Source organism: Crassostrea angulata, chromosome 4 (genome assembly GCF_025612915.1).
Source record: "Crassostrea angulata isolate pt1a10 chromosome 4, ASM2561291v2, whole genome shotgun sequence".
NCBI lineage: Eukaryota > Metazoa > Mollusca > Bivalvia > Ostreida > Ostreidae > Magallana > Magallana angulata.
In genome coordinates this window covers 29,139,419-29,159,784 of record NC_069114.1, presented here as the reverse complement: position 1 = coordinate 29,159,784, position 20,366 = coordinate 29,139,419, and the positions used below count along the sequence as shown (strand labels likewise).

General features: G+C 33.8%; 2 protein-coding genes across 4 annotated transcripts; both read left to right on the top strand.

The window, feature by feature from the left end:
• Positions 1–707: 707 nt before the first annotated feature.
• LOC128181914 (uncharacterized) lies at positions 708–6,652 on the top strand. Of its 3 annotated transcripts, none has more exons than XM_052850490.1 (9): positions 708–943; positions 1,455–1,653; positions 2,677–2,839; positions 3,162–3,442; positions 3,657–3,723; positions 4,582–4,740; positions 5,158–5,339; positions 6,061–6,174; positions 6,550–6,627. In XM_052850490.1, the coding sequence occupies exons 1-9, from the start codon at positions 936–938 to the stop codon at positions 6,583–6,585; spliced, it is 1,209 nt and encodes a 402-aa protein (XP_052706450.1). In that variant the 5' UTR covers positions 708–935; the 3' UTR covers positions 6,586–6,627. The 3 variants fall into 3 exon arrangements, with proteins under 3 accessions (XP_052706450.1, XP_052706452.1, XP_052706451.1); XM_052850492.1 differs by having other exon boundaries at positions 708–954; XM_052850491.1 differs by having other exon boundaries at positions 712–943; positions 6,061–6,156; positions 6,550–6,652.
• A 3,420-nt stretch (positions 6,653–10,072) lies between these two features.
• Positions 10,073–18,988, top strand: LOC128181415 (uncharacterized). The gene is made up of 8 exons (XM_052849815.1): positions 10,073–10,143; positions 11,183–11,365; positions 15,592–15,763; positions 16,583–16,848; positions 17,077–17,155; positions 17,886–18,047; positions 18,245–18,405; positions 18,850–18,988. The coding sequence occupies exons 2-8, from the start codon at positions 11,183–11,185 to the stop codon at positions 18,931–18,933; spliced, it is 1,107 nt and encodes a 368-aa protein (XP_052705775.1). The 5' UTR covers positions 10,073–10,143; the 3' UTR covers positions 18,934–18,988.
• The last annotated feature ends 1,378 nt before the right edge of the window (positions 18,989–20,366 follow it).

Sequence of the window (20,366 nt, the reverse complement as noted above, 5' to 3'; positions counted from 1 at the left end):
TTAGGGAAAATAACTTGGTCGATCACCTGCTAATATCAGATAGTATACTCTATATCATTTTTATGTTTAGGAAAATGCATCTAGCTGCAGGCGTCGGAACCGGGGGGGGGGGGGGGGCAACCCCCTCACATTTTTGCAAACTTATACATAAATACATGTACATAACCATCACCCCCTTTTTTCTGATTGTCAAGATCTAGCCCCCCACCAGACACACTTTTAAATTTGCTTCCGATGCCACTGAAATCATGGAAATAAATGTCTTTGATAATACAATTCAACTAAAAAAAACACGTGGCATGACCTTAGATATAACCACCCACTTCCCAAAAATACTCAACAATTAATGTACATGTACGTAAATTAATGTTAGATGTAAATATAGGCTATATACTTATTATCATTATATATAACCATGATAACCAGAAACATAAACAACATTAGGTCTCTGATATGACATTAACGATATATAAACCAAGTAAATAGAAATTGTTTTGTTTTTCTGCAAAATATAAAAACCATCGATCGAAAGTTTGTGACTGTCAATAAAGGTTAATGGTTATGTATTTGACATCTGATATAGGTGTATAATGTAAACGGGTGTAACACCTGTCACGTGATCTGGATGTGGTACACTTCTCCCACCTCTGGTCCCTTGGGGATATACATTGTATTGACGTGTATTACGACTTATTTCATATGCACTCAACTTCCTAAATCACCGTTATATTTTATTACATCACATTTACTTGTAACTATTTTTAGGTCTTTGGGATCACATCTAATTTTTGTTACAATTAATTTTTGTATTGAAAAATAAATAGGATATCTATAAGTTAAGTTAGGAAGCTTTAATTAGTATATTTTTACATACAGAGACAGATTCTGATTCAGAGATGGCCTGTTTGGTTGTATTGTAACCCGGGGAGGACAACATGACGAGGTAAGCAAAATGTGTGTATATATCATTATTTAATGTGCAGAAGTTTCCGAAGTGTACTTTTATACTAGTTTTTTATTCCGTTATTACTTACTTGTATCATAACGTGTAATATTGTTGCGATTGACCCAGCGAGGTGTTTATAATCACATCCAAGAAAAGACAGAAGTGAGTAAATGATTAATTACCGGTTAATAAGTGATTTGAATATGATTATGGTCCAGTATCTAATGACTTTCTACATTAGGTGAACGGCAGTATATTACAATTAATGTTTAATATGATTATGTTCATTTCAAATATATAAATGGATCTAATTATTAATATTTGAGAGTGATAAACTTCAAAGTGAATTCAAAATTCTCTTGGACGTTATGATACGAATTATGCACAATATATAATTCCCACAAAAACATGAAAAATATTGATTCTTAACATTTATTTTATATAAATTATTTAGATCTATACATGAACTCGCAGGAAAGTAGACTGTATTGTTGGTTAACGTTATCAGTTTCAGGAGAAAAAAGATGATAGGATCGGCTTTGGGGTGGCTGATCCTGTTTTGGGGAGTGGATCAATGTCTTTCCCAAACAAAGCTACTGACCTACAATGCTGGACTACTGCAGACCATTCCGAATAAACAGGAGAGGGGAGACTACATTTTGGCTAATCTAAGGGCTACTGATCCGGATATTGTGTGTCTACAGGAGGTGAGCGGAGAGAGAGAGAGAGAGAGAGAGAGAGAGAGAGAGAGAGAGAGAGAGAGAGAGAGAGAGTAACCCTCTAAATTAAGGATTTGTTTTTTTTACCAGAGCGAATTCATCAGCTGACACATACATGTATCTAGGCAATGAAACTTACACATTTTTAAAAACATAAACTTAAAAAGATAGAAAACTTACCATGTTATTTACATCATTTCCGGACAGTCGATTTCTCATGGTTAAGTTAGCTTTTCTTAGAAAAAAAGGTTTTCACATTCTTATCTATGTCTCGAATGTGTAACACATGTTAATTTAGTTTTCATTATTTTAATTGCGATCAGCAGACTACGCTCTGAACAAAACTTCATTAGACCGTTTTGGCCAGATGGTAAAGACAACTAGATCTTGATTCAGTGAATATTTTTTATCATATTTTCATCTGACGGCACAGTGACGCACGGAAAATACAGAGGTCGATATCAGTTTTACATGTATTAGATTTTTTTTTTAAAAACCCACAACCTAAAAATAATCTTTCGTGCGGTCAAGAGTTGGTGGTACGAGCACCTTGACCATCGTCCTCTAACTGCCTAAGTAAAATAAATTCCATAAAGATAACAAAACAAAACAACATTTTAACATCAAAATTTAACATTAAAGAATAATAAATCTAAAAAAAATAAATGTTCAGAATTACTTCAATAAAAAAAAGTTAAATTGCGATGAAAAGAATCCTGATCATAGAGTATTGTTTGGCAAGAAATGAGTTTCTTCCTTCATAACATTTTTTCATAAATGACAATAAGGCTGTGCCAAATGAAATTCGATACATGTACACAAATAAAAAAAATCTTAACCCCCTACACGCTTTTCCGGCTCCGGGGCCACAGAACTTAGACAAGCTAGATTTTATATCAGTTCCACTTTTTCCACTTTACATGAATTAATTTAAAGTAAGATTTTGATCAAAATTGGGACCCTCCCTCTGTGTCTTATTTTCACGCTTTTTTTTTTCAATACTGCGTACAGGTTTGGCTGGCTAGGGACGCTGACATGATATCATCAGGCAATGTTTTGACCTACCCCTTCTCCTTCAGCGCCAGTCACGGGCAGGGGGAGACCCTCATCGACTCCCTCCCTCCGTGTGCCAACGTCTCTCTGGCAGGGGTCATGTTTAAGATACTGGCTAACGGTAAGGTTTTTTTTATCTTGATTTTTTTTAAGTTAAAATTGTATGGAACACCTTTAGAAAACAATCTGATGTGCAAGAAATTAAATCATATCAAGAAATAACCACCGGCGCCTTGTATAATTTGTAACATTTATATAAAAGTGGTATTGGACTACTTAACTTAAAATGTAAATATGATGTGAATGATATTGGATTTAATTTACATTGGAGATATTGTCACTGTTCTGAAATTACCAAACACTCTTTGGCCAAGTGTAGAATACTCGTGATCCAGGATACCCAAAATGATAACATAATTATTTTTTTAAATTGTAATTTACAGGCTGTACAAGAAAGAACACTTCAGATGAAAAAGCCCAGTGTGTTTTAGAGAAAACGGGGGTCATGAATCTGCCCCAGATCTGTATATCATGTCTAGCCATATCAGCCACGGGCGGCTTTAGTCCCAAACGGATACTGAAGGATTGTGTACTAACTTCCCAAGGGGAGGTAAATCTCCCTGGGCTACTAGTTCTCAGCAAACGACCTTTGATCAACCCCGTTGTGAAATATTTCTTGCCAGTTACAAGGACAACTGTTCGAAGGGGATATATACATTTTCAGGTACACGTAATTCCTATCTACATTGTATGTAATCTGTTTTTATTTTTTTATCGATTGGTCGAAATCATTAAAGACACAATCTCGCTCCTACAGATACTTTGCCGAAACATGCTCTTTTTTGCAACGTCTTATACATGTACCTTGGAATGTGAGGACAGATTTATGCTTTTAAGTGGAATATCGTGTAACAACAAAAATATTGCAATCTTTTCAGGATGAGGAGGTTGGGGACATAGCGTGCACCCACCTGACACCTGACTTAGGACCAAACTATGTGGAACGTAAGATTTAAAAAAAAATGTGTTTTATACAATAAAATAAGTTCCATACAATTGAACGTTCAATATAAGCACGTGTCTTTGAACTCATTTTCGTAAAATTTATTAATGTAACCATGTGTATATGTATAAATTTACAATATATGGTATTAAAATAATACACTGTGTTTCGACAAGCGTATTAATTTTTCATCTGATGAAATCTTAAAATTGAATGCTATATTTCGATTTTAAACTACATAGTAGCAGTTTGTGTATCATTACAAGTATAATTCAACTTAAAATTTGGAGTTACAGTACCGATCAGACCCAACCTAACACCAGAGTAAACCCCAACTAAACCCCGGGTTTACTTTTGGGGTTTACTCTGGGTTTACTTTTTGAAAATTTGGGTTCACTAGGGGTTTACTTTGGCCTTACTCGGGGGTTACTTTGGCTTTACTTGGAAATTGCTGTTGAGGTCAACTATACGCACTGAAGTGTGAAGTAGACACGTCTTTTATCTTACCATCCTACTGCCTGTAATTCCTACCCCTTGTATATTCCGAATACACGATTAGCAAATGCTTTCAGGAGTATACTTCTGACCGGGTTTACTCTCTGTGTCTACTCTGGGTTTACTTTGGGTTAACTATGGGTTTACTCTGGGTCCACTCCAGTAAACCCGGATCCCCCAGAAAGTAACCCAGGGCGGCGGTGTGAATAACAAGTTATGGGGTTTGTTAGGTAGGGTCTGGTCGGTACAGTATCTTTGTTTTCGTTAAATATCAATTTCATAAAATACGTTTCTTATGATACAAAAGGTTAAAAGAACTAGTTTATAATGTAAAAGTTTACTAGTATGTTTCCCCTCCATTTTAGCAAACCTATCAGGAATATTTTCAAATTATGCTGATCAGCAACTTTACGAAATTATCACCATGGTAACCGATTTGTCGTCTGCATCACGTGTTGTCATAATGGGGGATCTCAACTGTGGACCAAGTCTGCCTGGGAGGAATATCCAAGAGGAATTTGAAAGTATATACAAAGTTTACTTTGCATATGAAAGAAATTGAGACACGCCAATGACATTTAACAAACTATCATTAGAAATAATCAATAGCAATTACTTTCCTTGTAACCTGATTATATATTTATTTATTTGGTCAAGGGATTATTATAGGATGTGATATCTTAATTCTAGTTCAATGTTACATAGTTGAAAAATAAAAGAATGAAATATATTGATACAATAAGGATATTATAATTCTAATAAATAACATGTTCACACCTAAACTATGAAAATTTAACTCGGAGTTGGTAAAATTATAATTTCTTGTTATTAATATTTTGAAATTCAATATTGTATTTACTGTATTTGATATTAAGATACTGTACGTAGGAAATATGTAACTTGAAGTGATAATTTCTGGGTCTCGTGTTTTTACATTGCAGCATCATACTATCATTTTATCATGTCCGGGTACAATAACCCCTATATAAAGAAAGTTGGGCTATGTACGTACTGCCGAGGAAATCCTTTGACGCTCGCCCAAAACGAATTGACATCGAGCCCACCAGAAAACACCATTCTGGACCACATTCTAGTTCGAGGAGTCCATGTTTCTTTCACACAGGTAAATATCAAAACCGCCATGCTCATTGGCTGGGTTTGCTGAAGCCGCACGCAAAACTGTTATACTATTAAAGTTATTTCAAACCTATTTTATAAATCACCATGAACGTAGTCAATAGGCCATGTGCAAAACTAAAGGGGTCGAGAAATCCGAATCCTTGCCCCCCCCCCCCCCCCCCCCCCGGAAAATTTAATATATATTAATTTACATGCTAATAGTAAAATTACTGAAATGAAATGGGCCTCGGGCCCATCCCCACCCCCACCCCAACCAAATTTTGAAAAAAATCTGGATCCGCGCACGTTTAGATAAATTATCTCATTTATCCATATTAACATGTTATGCAACCTTGAACTGGAAATAATTTTTTTAATCTGGATTTTATCTTCAAATAATTTTTAATTATATAAAATTTTGCTATGTATTTATAGTTCTATATATGGTAGAATCTATGACACAATTTAATTATAAATCCAAACCACATAGTAAGCATGCATTTTTGATATTCAGTTAATATTCAGTTTATATATCTTGGGGAATGTTGACGTTTTACGTCAATCTTTCTGCAATAAAACTCTCTTATCTAACGATCACATATAAAATACTGATTGCATGTGATGAGATAAACCTTATTTTGAATGTTTCTACTGAACGCATTCAATGAACAAGGTACATCAGTTGCATTGTGTTCTATAATAACTTTTTTTTTCTCTTTTCAAAGCGAGTCTTCACGGAAAATGTACCTGGGTTGTTAATCCCACCATCGGATCATTATGGCGTCCAGTCAACTGTTGTCAATAAAAACAGCAATTTTCAGGTGGATGTTGATTTCAATGTAACGTTTAGTATTTAGACAATTTGTATACTAAGTAATGCATAAATATTACTTGATACTAATGTAATTCGATTCTACATCTTCTTTTAATATTTTAAAAAATGAAAGCACTTTTGTTGTTTAATTATATTTGTCGCTTGCTATAACCATTGAAAGGAGGGTTTATAATATACATGTATAAGTTGAATATTCAAAAGTAATTTAGAATTTCATTTTATTTATTAATTCACACAATTATGATGAAGTAGTATGTTAACAAAACGTGAATAAATAAAATATTATACAGAAGAATGATAAAGTATTTCTTGAATGATACAAACTCAGATTTTGATTAGCTAAATTGATATGACTTTTCTTTCTTTCTTTTTCTTTTAGTACGCTTTAATGCCATGGTTAGGATGGATTATGTAATTTCAAAAGAAAATAAGAATAAATTACACGTACATTGGAGACAATTTACAGATGTGTTTGATCTCGATCTCTCTCTCTCTCTCTCTCTCTCTCTCATTATTTCTCAATACGTGATTATAAGTAGTAATTAAGATCGCATTTACATGTAATTCTTAACAGCGACGTTTGTGATAAACAAATGCATGTACTTGGTATTTAAGATGATTAATGTAGAATGTTCAATGTTGAAACACCCGCATTGGTTCTGGTTTACGACAAATCAATCAAATTTATCATCATTTAAGAACTGTTATGCATAAATGAATAACTTCTGTGTTGTTGTTACAACAGAAATAAATATTACAAAGTTTAACTTAAAGGAAAATATATTAGAAAAACGTGTTTTGCACTACTATGAGTATAACGAGTACGAGACAAACTAATTTTTCGTGCTTTGTTGGGAGTTGATTTTAATCAACTCTCCTATGCAGTTACTCAGACAAACCGAAAGTGAAACAGTGTTTTGACCTCAGCACACATAATTAATTGCTGCTGACAAGACTTAGTTCTTGAAAATAATTGATAAATTCGATGTAATGTATGCTAAAGTTTTTGTTTTGTTCTTTGTTTTTAACTGGGTGTTTCCAAAGAAAAAATCCGGGTACTGAAATAGTGAAAATGGCGGGCAAAAGGGCACTCTTATTGTACGGATAACTCCTCCTGAGGTTTTCAAGATAGGAAGTTGTTCTTAAGCAGATTCATTGGACATATATCAGAGATATGCATATTGCTAGGGTTTTGATTTCTGATGATTTAGGAAAAGAATACCAGCTGTTGAACTTTGTCATTTTTTTGGCAAAATTTTGCATATAGGGTATCCGTTTTGTGCGGATAAATCCTCCTACAGTTTTCAAGGTAGGAAGTTGTTCTTTAGCAGATCAATTGGACATATATCAGAGGTGTGTTTAATATTGCTAAAAAAATTCTGCTGATTTAAAAATACAAACTGTTGAACTTGGTCATTTTTTGGCAAAGTATTGCATATAGAGTACCCCATTTCTTATGATAGGTACATGTAGTGTTCATCAATTCAAGGTTGACAAATGGATTATAGATACTGTTCATACAAAAGAAAACCCGGTTTGCTGTCACATTCACAGCTTTTCTCTTGTTGATTTTTGTTGTTTTTTTTGTATAAATATTTTGGACATGAAATTTTTTTAAAGCTTTATATGCAGTTATGTAGTACAAGAATTTTCGTTTTAAAATTAATCAACTTATCCGAAGAACGATTTTTGTAAAATGAGTTAGAACCGTACAATATTTTGCACATTTTTAATGTACGAACGTCATCCCGCATCAAGTCCCGGTTACACATTTACGAGTACCTTCTAACTCTCACTAGTTTTGATTTTATAGTGCACGTGTGTGACAGTTAAACCTCGAGGTCTCAGTCTGGTCATTTGGTAAAACATATCCATGGGGCGATATATACGGGCAAAGAAAAGCAGTAAATGGTAGAAAGTTAGCAGTACAAAAAAGCAGAGAGTTACCAAGAACTATAAAAGTGTTTAAGGTTCCAAAACAGGGGGACCTCGGATGTAGCCTGTCTGTTTGCTCAATGGGACTTTGGTACAAATGCGTGCAGAGTGGAGCCTTACAAACATTCCAACACCAAGGAAAGCAGGGAGTTATAATTTAAGCAGTGTTTGTCGGAGATGGGAAAACATCTTATTCTTATTCTTCTTTTGGCTTTTTGTTTAGGATAGGATGTGACTTGGCGAGGGGGTTTTAAAAGTCCACTTATATTGATAAAGGTTTTTCAAATACTTAAAGTAAAACAGTGTATGTAGTTGTAAATACTCCTTCCAAACCTATCCTAAACCTCAAGGATTCCTTTGACAACAATATACCAGTCCCCAAAAGGAAAGCTTTCAAAGGTTCTTCAAACACCGATCAGGAGAAATCTCTTTTCGTAATGCCCCAGTCACACATTCACGGATCAACTCCACGGTTCTACTACGGAATATTTTTCACGGTTGACACCGGAAAATCATATAATCGTTAATGCCCCAGTCACACATTCACAAATCAACTCCTAGGTTATACTACGGAATATTTTCCACGGTTGACACCGGAAAATCTAATGATACGGAGTTAGAACGGATGCACTACGGAATGGATACAAATTGATACATACGAATTACTACGGATTTATACGGAGCTAAAACGGACTTCTACGTTCTAAAACGGTTTAGTAAGTTTTTCTAAGGAAGTACTACGGTGGTTTCATCCGTAGTGGAATTTTGAACATGTTCAAAAATTGTCGCAGCTATACAAGACGGAAAAGCCACGGGTCAATACATATCGCCACAAATGATTCCGAATTGCTTCAGTGGCTAATCCGGCATTTAATCCGTGAATGTGTGACTGGGACATTAGTGACTTTGATGATTCCAGTATTAGTTCGCTGTCTGATTTTTCTTATTCTAAAGGCTCCTCTTATTCCCGTAATTCTGACATAACAAATTCTCTCGTTTGTATTGACTAAATGTATCTTTTTCATGTATGTAAAAACGCTACTTATTTATTGATATAATAAATCGTTGTTTATCTACAATATCAGGTTTTTATTGGCTATTATTAAGGAACCGGTAAATTAGTCTTCATTAATTTTGACTGTGATTTGACCAACTGATACCTAAAGGGCTTACAACAGCTATTTGTATAAAAGAGCACTCTATACTTGGATTACATAGAAAGCCTACATATAATCAAAAAAGCAATGGTCTTATTTACTTCGTGTACCCTCATGTGTACCTGCATACAGTGTTTTTTTTTTGTGACCCCAGGTGTCCCCGCATACCTGAATACATCGGGTCCTGTACTCTCTATCCAGATGTTTTATATATGTCTTCATTACAAACCATTATACAATTAACAAATTAGAAATTCAATTACAGAATTTGCGATTTATGGATATATTTTCAAAGAGGGTTTAGAGCCCATGCTAAAAATGTTGGTGTACATTCATAACGCATTTTGAAAATGTTTTTCCAAGTGGGTTAACTTTGTCCAAAATTTAACGCACTTTGAATTTTTTTTTTAAGTGCGTTGCCACAGATGTGATTAATTAACCTTGTTTGTTCTGTTTTTACTAGTGTTAACAAATCATCATATTATTATCAAATTAAAAATTCAACTCCAGAATTTGTGATTTATGCATATTTTTTCAAAGTGTTATGAGTCTCGATACTAAAAATGTTGATGTACATTCATAACGCACCTTGAAAATTATTTTTTCAAAGTACGTTGATTTGGTCCCAAATTTAGGTGATTAATTAACCTTGTTTGTTCAGTTTTAACGTCATTTATGAGCATTTGCTTATAAAAAGGAGTGTACATATATATTGTAAGTATCAACCAGTCAATCGAAATACACTCCATCCACGCGGATCTTAACCTTGTTTGTTCTATTTTTACCTTATTCATAAGCATCTGATTATAGAAAATATGCACACATATATTGTATAAACCAGTCAATCCAGATACATCCCATCCACGCGGATCTCAACCAGGGTAGGAAAGGTTCTATGAACAGATGACTTTTGTAATATATTCCGATGATTACTTACTTTCATTTTTTAACAATGATTCTGATTCACAGGAAAATACTCATTAATTGGAGTATATTTTAAATCGAATTTTTAAAAATTACAAATCCTTCATATTTAAAGATAGTTAAAGATATTTATCCAAAATTCATATATCTTCAAAGCAATAACACAGCTATATGATACTGTTTTTTCTTAACATGCATTTTACATATATAAGAGAAACTCGGTATTTTCCAATGAAGACTTAGCAACAGATGAAATAAGCGATGCATTGAAAAAAAAAAAAAAACAGATTAAGGATCTTTTGATAAAATGATATCTGTATTTTTATACTTTATCTCTGTGTAACATTTTTCATAAGTATTCATGGGAAATAACAACAAAACACACGGACTAGTATACTATTCTGAGGTAATTCATGGAAAAGTGTTTGTGTAATCTTAAATATTTATACAATTTTTTCAGTTTAAAAAACCTACATATATATATATATATTGCATAGATATATAAATATATTATATGCAATGTGTACCGGTCCGATCCTCTCAAACCGTCTAGGAGGATGGGTTCCAGAGGTCGTGAGTTCAAGCCTCGCTCGGGGCAGAGGTGGAGCTCCAATAAAAAGTGATTTTTTTCTGTGATATATATATATATATATATATATATATATATATATATATATATATATATATATATATATATATATATATATATATATATATATATATATATGTGTGTGTGTGTGTGTGTGTGTGTGTGTGTGTTACAGTTTTCTTTTAAATTATATTTGTTTGCTGCTCATGAAACTGATTTTAGGAAGCAAAAGGAAAATGATTACTATAATGGAATACATTCCCTTATGTATATTCAATAGGATTTATTTAAACAATTTTTAATTTTTATCTTAAAACCAGGAAAACAAACATTAAAAAAATCTTAAAATGTTAAATTGAAAATATTATGTCTGTTAAAATATAGGACAGATATGTGTATTATTGTAGATGCCTTTGAGGGAAGTTTTTCTTTTGGGTGTGCTACTGTTACTCTGTGGTGAAATCCAAGCCTCGAGGCTTCTGACATATAACACATTTCTCATGAACTCTGAACCAGAGTTTGACAAGAGGGCCACTTACATCGCTAACAACATCGACTCGACAAACGCTGATATCATATGTTTACAAGAGGTATGAACAAAACAAAATATCATAGGTTTACAAGAGGTATGAACAAAACAAAATATCATAGAGGTTTACAAGATAAATACAAAAACCTTTGCAAGGACCTAAATATATCTGGCATCAAATCATGTTGAAAATGACACTGGTTTTGAGTGAAATATGCATAGATTGCGTATAGTCTTATCTCAAAAGCCACACTAATCTTGTTGATCAAAGACTCTGGGCTGTGAGTAACCAGTAACAAGAGGCCCAGGGGCCACATCGCTCACCTGAGCAACAATTGCCTTAATTCTGATCAAATTAGCATTACAGTATCAAAATATCTTGACAACTGAGTACAGTAGATCTTGCTAAAAAAAAATTGAAAATCTGCCAATTTTTATCCACCTCTTATTTTTTGGTAAATACCAAGCCCCTTTTGTTGTTGTACCTCTAATATTTTTCTCTATTCCTATTTATCTCATATGTGTGGTGTATTTTACCCGTGTGATAAACCTTTGCTATATCAAACGGGTGATGCTATATCAAATACTTCCGGTCCGAACTATTTTTGACACAGCCCCTCGCTTCAACGCTTCAGTGACAAAGATCTAGTACTTTCAACATAACTATATTTACTACAAAAATTGATATAAAAGGGATTTTGTCAAAGATTTAAATTACAAATATGAAGGAAAACCCATAACTGCGTCGCATAGGCGTCGGAAATGGGGGGGGGGGGGGTATTGTGAATTAAGGGGGGGGGGGCTTATACATAACCGTAACCACAATTTTGAAAGTTATACACAACCGTAACCACAGATTTTTGATGAGTTTAGCCCCCTTCCAACTTTCAATTTGCTTTGTGATTTTTATAAAACTGCAAACTACGTTAACTATCAAGGAGTTCATCCTGACGACGCGACGAAAACAGAGCGCTCTGGTTGTGTTTATATAGGCCCCCTACAAGAACTTACCGAAATAATGTTTCATAAGAAGTTTATTCCACCACCAGTAAGCATCTTTATTCACTTTAATTTCGAATCATAAGGCTAGTGTCTTTTTAATAGAACATCAACAACTGTTCCTCGTTCGAGTCAATTCAAACTAACGAGCATTCGCAACTTCGTGTAACGTTATGTTAACAAACTTGATTATTCAAGTCTTCTCTTCGGAATTTCCATTTAATCAAGTGAATAAGCTCTAAGAAAAATTATTTAGAGCTAAAAAATTATTTTAAGGTTTATTTCAGTGAAACTTTACATTTAAACGGTTAGATTTATCTCAGGAATGACGTACTAAATTGTATTGCGCAAGGTCACAATAGCCGCATAACACAACGTTGCATCATCGTTTTTAATCTTTGAAAAAAAAAAAGAAAAACAATTCGGGTCACATAAGGGACTGTCTCAAAAGCTTCATAATATAAATCAAATTGTATGAGATAAATAGAACATCTATGATTGTGTGATTTTATATTTGCTTTATCCAACTCGTTGAAATGGTAATATTCGCTCGGCAAGCCTCGCGAATATATACACCATTTCAACTCGTTGGATAAAGCAAATATAAATTCACACAATATAGTTATCCTCTATATATCCCCCCCCCCCATTTCGTGGCCCCACTATTCTCTAGGGAATCATGGTTTCATCAAACTTAAATCTACCTTTAATCTCATAACCTGTGCTTTCACACTAAGTACTGAGTTTTGGACCAAAAACTTTCCCAGAATATTTTTAAAGATTTTCTCTATATATTCCTATGTAAAAATTCAAACCGCCATCATGGTCCCGCCCTTCCACTAGTGATTTTGCAAACTTGAATTTACACTACCCGAGGATGCCTCTACACAAATTTAAGCTTTTCTGGCCAAATAGTCTTTAAAAAGAAGATTTTGAAAGAATTTCTCTATATATTACTAAGTCAAATTTCATCCCCTATTGTGGCCTCACCCTACCCCTGGACTATTATTTAAACAAACTTGAATCTATATGATCTGGGGATGCCTCCACTCAAATTTGGGCTTTCCTGGCCTAATACTTTTGAGAAAAAGACTTTTAAAGATTTTCTCTCTATATAAAAAGGTATCCCCCATTGTGGCCCCGCCCTACCCCCAGGGACCATGATTTGAACAAACTTGAATCTACATTATCTGAGGATGGTTACATGCCAATTTGAGATTTCTTGGCCAAATAGTTATTAAAAGAATTTTTTTTAAAAGATTTTCTCTATATACTCTTATGTAAAAATTGATCCCCCAATTGTGGCCCCACCCTACCCCCGGGGACTATGATTTGAAGAAACGTGAATCTACACTACCTGAGGATGCTTCCATTTTAATTTGAGCTTATCTGGCCTAATAGATTTTGAGAATAAGATTTTTAAAGATTTTCTCTATATATACATGTATTCCTATGTTAAACTTGATCCCCCTCTTGTGGCTCCATCCTACCCCTGGGGATCATGATTTGAACAGACTTAAATCAACACTACCTGAGGATGCTTCCATTTTAATTTGAGCTTATCTGGCCAAATAGTTTTTGAGAAGAGGATTTATAAAGATTTTCTCTATATATTCCTATTTAAAAGATGATCCCCCTATTGTGGCCCCAACCTACCCCAGGGGACCATGATTTAAACAAACTTGAATCTACACTACCTGCGAATGCTTCCACTCAAAGTTGAGCTTTCCTGGCCTAGTAGTTTTTGAGAAGAAGATTTTTAAATATTTTCTCTATATATTCCTATGTAAAACTTGATCCCCCAATTGTGGCCCCATCCTACCCACGGGGACCATGATTTGAACAAACTTAAATCTACATTTCCTGAGCATGCTTCCAATTTAATTTGAGCTTTTCTGGCCTAATAGTTTTTGAGAAGAAGATTCTTAAAGATTTTCTCTATATATTCCTATGTAAAACTTGATCCCCCAATTGTGGCCCCACCCTACCCCCGGGGACCATGATTTGAACAAACGTGAATCTACACTACCTGAGGATGCTTCCATTTAAATTTAACCTTTTTTAGCCTAATAGTTTTTGAGAAGAAGATTTTTAAAGATTTTCTCCATATATTCCTATATACAACTTGATCCCCCAATTGTGGCCCCACCCTACCCCCAGGAACCATGATTTGAACAAACTTGAATCTACACTACCTGAGGATGCTCCCATTTTAATTTGAGCTTTTCTGGCCTGATAGTTTTTGAGAAGAAGATTTTTAAAGATTTTCTCTATATATTCCTATGTAAAACTTGATCCCCCTCTTGTGGCCCCTTCCTACCCCCGGGGACCATGATTTGAATAAACGTGAATCTACACTACCTGAGGATGCCTCCACACAAGTTTAAGCTTTTCCGGCTGAATAGTTTTTGAGAAGAAGATTTTTGAAAAATACCAACAAATTTTTAATAATTCTCAATTATCTCCCCTTTCAAAAGGGCGTGGCACTTCATTTGAACAAACTTGAATCCCCTTCACCTAGTGGTGCTTTGTGCCAAATGTGGTTGAAATCTGTCCAGTGGTTCTTGAGAAGAAGATGAAAATGTGAAAAGTTAACGACAACGACGACAACGACGACAACGACAACGACGACAACGACAGACAACGGACAAATTGTGATCAGAAAAGCTCACTTGAGCCTTTGGCTCAGGTGAGCTAATAAAAAAGACCAGCCTACGTAACATTGCTGGTTGACACAACTACCAAAAGTCCAAGTTCTTGATAAAATAGTTCTACATGTTTGTTTGTAACTTAATTATCTTCTTCACTATACGTTGATCCATACTGGTGATGAAACCACCCTTATCTGTATTGTTCTGACCGAGATCAAGACTCATGGGCCATGGCACTGACAATGGTTTTGATATTTTTTAACCTTAGTCTCACCTTGACTAAATATAATAAATGAGCTCCTTTAATAAAATTATTCATTTAGTGTAAGTATAACTTACACACAAGGGTAAGAAGTATGCCACCATCAATACATACTGTAAACAGGGAAATATTCGCTCCTTTTTTATTTTCACCCCTTTTGCCCTCGTTGGCAGCGGGCGAATTTAAGACTGGGCAGATATTAATGTCCCAAGGTTTCGCTTTTGTACACAATCGTGTCTGGGCGAATTTAAGACGGGGCGAAACCATTTGCAAGTGTAGAAGGGCGAAAATAACACGGAGCGAAAATAACCTTGTATACAGTATATTCATAATAATAAAATTTGATTTCGTTTCTACTCTTCTTATTACCTCTAGGTCTGGGATGAAACTGAGGTCAAAGCAATAGTGAATGCTAACAAGGAGAAATACCCGTTCACCTTCAGTGGTCTCCATAGTAACACACAAGACTTGGACGTTTCCCGCCCCTTACGCCCTCGCTGCCTGGAGCCCCAAGCTTTCAAATTGCTTTTCAAAGCATTGGCCAATGGTATGTTTTTATATTTGTTGGATACATCTTTAACTATTGTAAGGTAAATCAAAGAAAAAGGTTGCTTTCATCAAAATCTAATGGAAAAAAAGAAGATATGGAAACTGTTAAGTGTAATATTCAAGTACAATAACATGCATGAATTTGTGAAATCGATACAGTTAGAGTTGGTCCTTGAAACACGTGAAATTAGAACACTGTATCCTTAATTCATTATATCGTAGAATTAACATTCGTTCATTCTATCCGATGAACACATTCAGAAATACGCTTAGAAAAAACATTGTGTGCTCGTTAAAATAAATGCATAAACTTCAAAACCTTCTTTTAAGAATTTAATTTATCGGAATATAAATTGACCGATTTAAGTTGAAATGAAATAAAAATATTCTTAAAAAGGAGTTCAGATTTGCTGAAGGGCCACATCCCCCCACGTGTTAAAATTGAAATAGCCGCTACAGGAGTAAATTATAGAATTTTATGCAAACATCAAATTAAACCTTAGATAATAGGCTCAAAGTTTGCATTATTTTCTTAAAACATTATATTCTTAAAATTGGATAAAAATGGCTCAAAATTCGTCATGTGACAATGTCTGTTAAAAAACGAGACTGATGATAAAAGAGCAACTATATAACTCTATTTTGACCAAATATTATGTGATTCGTATTTGTTTAAGATTGACAATAAAGAATATTTCTTATCTAAGTGAACGTCTGCTGTCTAGGTAAACAACTAGTTTTGAATGTATCACACGGCACTTGAATGAAATGATTCAAAGCGGTTGTACGGTGTGTTATGTATGACTTCATTTAACAGGATGTCTTAACGAAGGCAGCGAGATTTTGAGGTTACAATGCTTGTATGAGAAGGCTGGATACTCTGACATGTCTCGTTCATGCATCTCGTGCGTGTCATTGACCGGATTTGACTACGGAACTCTTCTAAAAAACTGTTTTGTCAAAAGAACTAGAAGCAATCTTCCTGGTCTACTAGTTTTGAGCAAGAGAAAACTTAGTGGACCAAGTCTGACATATTTTGATCCTGAAAAAACCGTATTCAACAGAGCTTACATTTCTTTCGAGGTACACGTTTTTCGATAATCAACTTACTTACATTATAAATCACTGACATAAAGGAAAACACACGACTTTTTGATTCATTCTATCGCATGGTTTGTAAATGTCAAATCAATTTTGATGATGAAGTAGTATTCTCACATTAATATCGACATAAGTAAATACTAGAAATTTCTGTAATGTTTTCAAACTGCTTAAAATTCCATGTTTTTACTCACGCTTTCGCCGACGTAGGATGAGTCTGTAGGAGACATCAGATGTACTCACCAATCCTCACCGACACTAGCGACGACGGGGGATGCATACTTTGAAAGTTAGTGCACTGCATTTATCGAGTCCAAGATCATGTCACGGTTTTAAAAAATACCACTACAAAAGCCTCAAACAAAACAAAAACACACACACAAAATAAAACAAACACACAAATTCAAATTATAAAATCCTGGGTAAAAAAGTAACGGCCAATGATTTTTAAAATACCTAACAAAGGGATTTTGTTACAGATATAAGTATATGTAATTTTAATATACGAACAGACCGTGGACTTTCCAAAAATGCATTTTTTTTAACATTTTATCTCCAACGATCTTTCTGTAATGAGTCTGTGGAACATCATACATGTACTTCTAGTATCAAGATTCTATAAATACAAACATGCATTGAGTACAGTTGTTTCACACACGTAAAAAAGGTAATTAATGTTAGTCAATTCAGACGGCTGGATAGTCAACAAATTAACCATCTGATCTGCGTACATTTTAAGATATGTTGTGTTAAGCTATTAACTATTATTAAGCCCCCCCCCCCCCCCCAAAAAAAAAAATCGATATATTTTACATTTTAAATTTGGTTATTCTCCTATATTTATATAAAGATGAACAGTCTAAAAAATAGTTACGATCATCGAGCACTTTTAAAATCTTGAGTTTGATGCCTCTCTTGTTTAGGAAAAAAACAATGCATTTCTTTTTCCATTATTACAACCTATCTGCTCTGATTACCAAACAATAGAAACAGAAAAGCTTCAGAATATTTTTTTTCAGAGAATCTTGTGGAAAAATATGGAAGTTGGGAAAAGCAAAATTTGGATGAAACGAAGAAACTAGCCAACAGTTTTCCAAACAATGGAGGTAGTGCAATAATCATGGGAGATCTAAACGCAGGGCCTTTTACTCCTATCCAAGGGGACGAGGGATATCATATGGGTAAGTTCCTTTTTCGTTTTGAGAATAGTTACGCCCATCTTTCCTTTGTAGTATACAACATTGAAATATTTAACACACACACACACACACACACATATGATAACGCATGATACATAAATGAAGGAGCTCATTTATTTTAGTTTATCGCTTTATTACTGCTAGTTATACTTATATAAAAGTCGCATTTATTTTTACAGATTCATACAAATACTACCTCGATCAGGGATTTCTGCCTTCTTTGGACTCCGAATGCACCTATTGTATAGAAAATCCACTTAGTATAGATGACGTCAATTCTATCATCGACCATATTCTTGTTCGACCTCCAGCCAACGAAAACAAGATATATAGTGCAGAGGTATGATTCGGGCTTCTGAAGCAAAATAGGAAGAGGTTTTAAGTATCCTCTATATCACATTATTGCAAATTGTCAACATGTTACATACGTTGTAAATTGCTGATTTACAACATGCTAAGACAATGCACCGCGTGGTTATACCATGGATTATGTAGTACAACTTATATCTAAAACATGCTATATAGGACGATGTACCGCGTGATTATACAATTCATTCCGTAGTATAATGCAAATTTACAACATTCTAAGACAATGCACAGCATGATTATACCTTGTACTACGTAGAACAATGCATATTTACATTATGTTTATTAACAATTGCATTTTCACAACATGCTAACAAACAATGTTTCACGTGGAGAAGCCATGCAATACGTAGTTCAATGCAAATTTACATCATGCTTAGACGATGCATACGTGGTTATTCAATGCACCTTTTTTCAGAGAGTGTTTCGAAACTCTATCCCAGGAGAAAACTTTCCGCCCTCGGACCATTATGGTGTTCAGCTGAATATAGAGGAACAATAGAGGAACAATAAAACGCATACTTTATTTGCTGTTAAAATAAAATAAACGATAAAATGGTTTTCATCTGATATTTTCCTTTTAATCAATTTCCTTTCGTTTCAGAGTTTAAAAACAATATATATATATATATATATATATATATATATATATATATATATATATATATATATATATATATATATATATATTATTCGCATTCATATCCAACGCAAATCTAAAATCCAGAAAAATATTACTCATTCCAATCATGTTTAATAACTTAAGTGTAGGCACACCGTTGTTTTACTCAAGAGAGGTGTATGGTCGCGACTATTTAAGGTATCCCACTACTCAATGTTGTTGTATCAAGATTTTCTTGAGAAGTATATCATTGATATCTGTAGACAAAACATACTTAAAAATACAAAGATAATGGGCGGGGGGGGGGGGGGGGGGGGTCAGTATCCATTCCTCTGAGTTATGGCCTATTTAATTTGACCTTTTCGCACCTAAAATGCAATTTCATCCTGATTAGGATTTGTTGTTAGTATTTTTGATTAAGCAAACTTATTTCTTCAAATATTGTTTTTAATTATGCACAATGGTCACACTGAATAAAGGGATTACGAAAAAAATTTGTACGAAGCTGCATAAATTTTTTTGTGACCTTTTTGCACTTAAAATAGACAATTTCTATAATAGTTACAATTTGATTTGAAATAAAAACTTTTTGAATATCAAGAATTTTATAAGATTAATCCAGTTTGCCTAGATATGTATTCAGTATCATTTTGACATAATATAACATGGGGGTCAGTGATGTCAAATTTTAGATATAGGGCTTTAAAGGTAAAATTATCGCAACATTTGGCTTAAAAAATTCAGACATGTTCTATATATTTGCATAATTTTATGCTAAACGGCTATCACATTCTCAGAATTTGATTTTGTACATGTCACACAGAACCTATAAAATATGTTACAAACCTATCAAATGTTAAAAATGTGAATAATGAATAAAGTATAATAAAAAGAAAAGTATATTGAAAATTCATAAAATTGCTTGTTTCTGTCATTTTCGTCTAAAAAACCTTCCGCACGAAAAAATAGTTCCCCAAAAACTTGTTTGTTTCTTGAATTCAAATGGATTTTCTTTATGAATGTTGTGTAATTATGAAATAATAATCTATCTGGGATGATTAAATAAATAAAATCATATTCATTTTAAATATAATTATGATCATCTGCGCAATGAAATCAAAACATGAGGAGTGAGATACCTTAAGACAATATTAACCCTCTATAGACTCTGAAGCAAAGCTTATAAATATTCAAATTTTAGAGCTAAATTTTTTGGATTTATTATACTAATTTATGGCGCCATAAATCATATGTTTTAAGTTTGATATGATAGGTAATTATTGACCATAATGAGCGATATCTATTAGTCTATG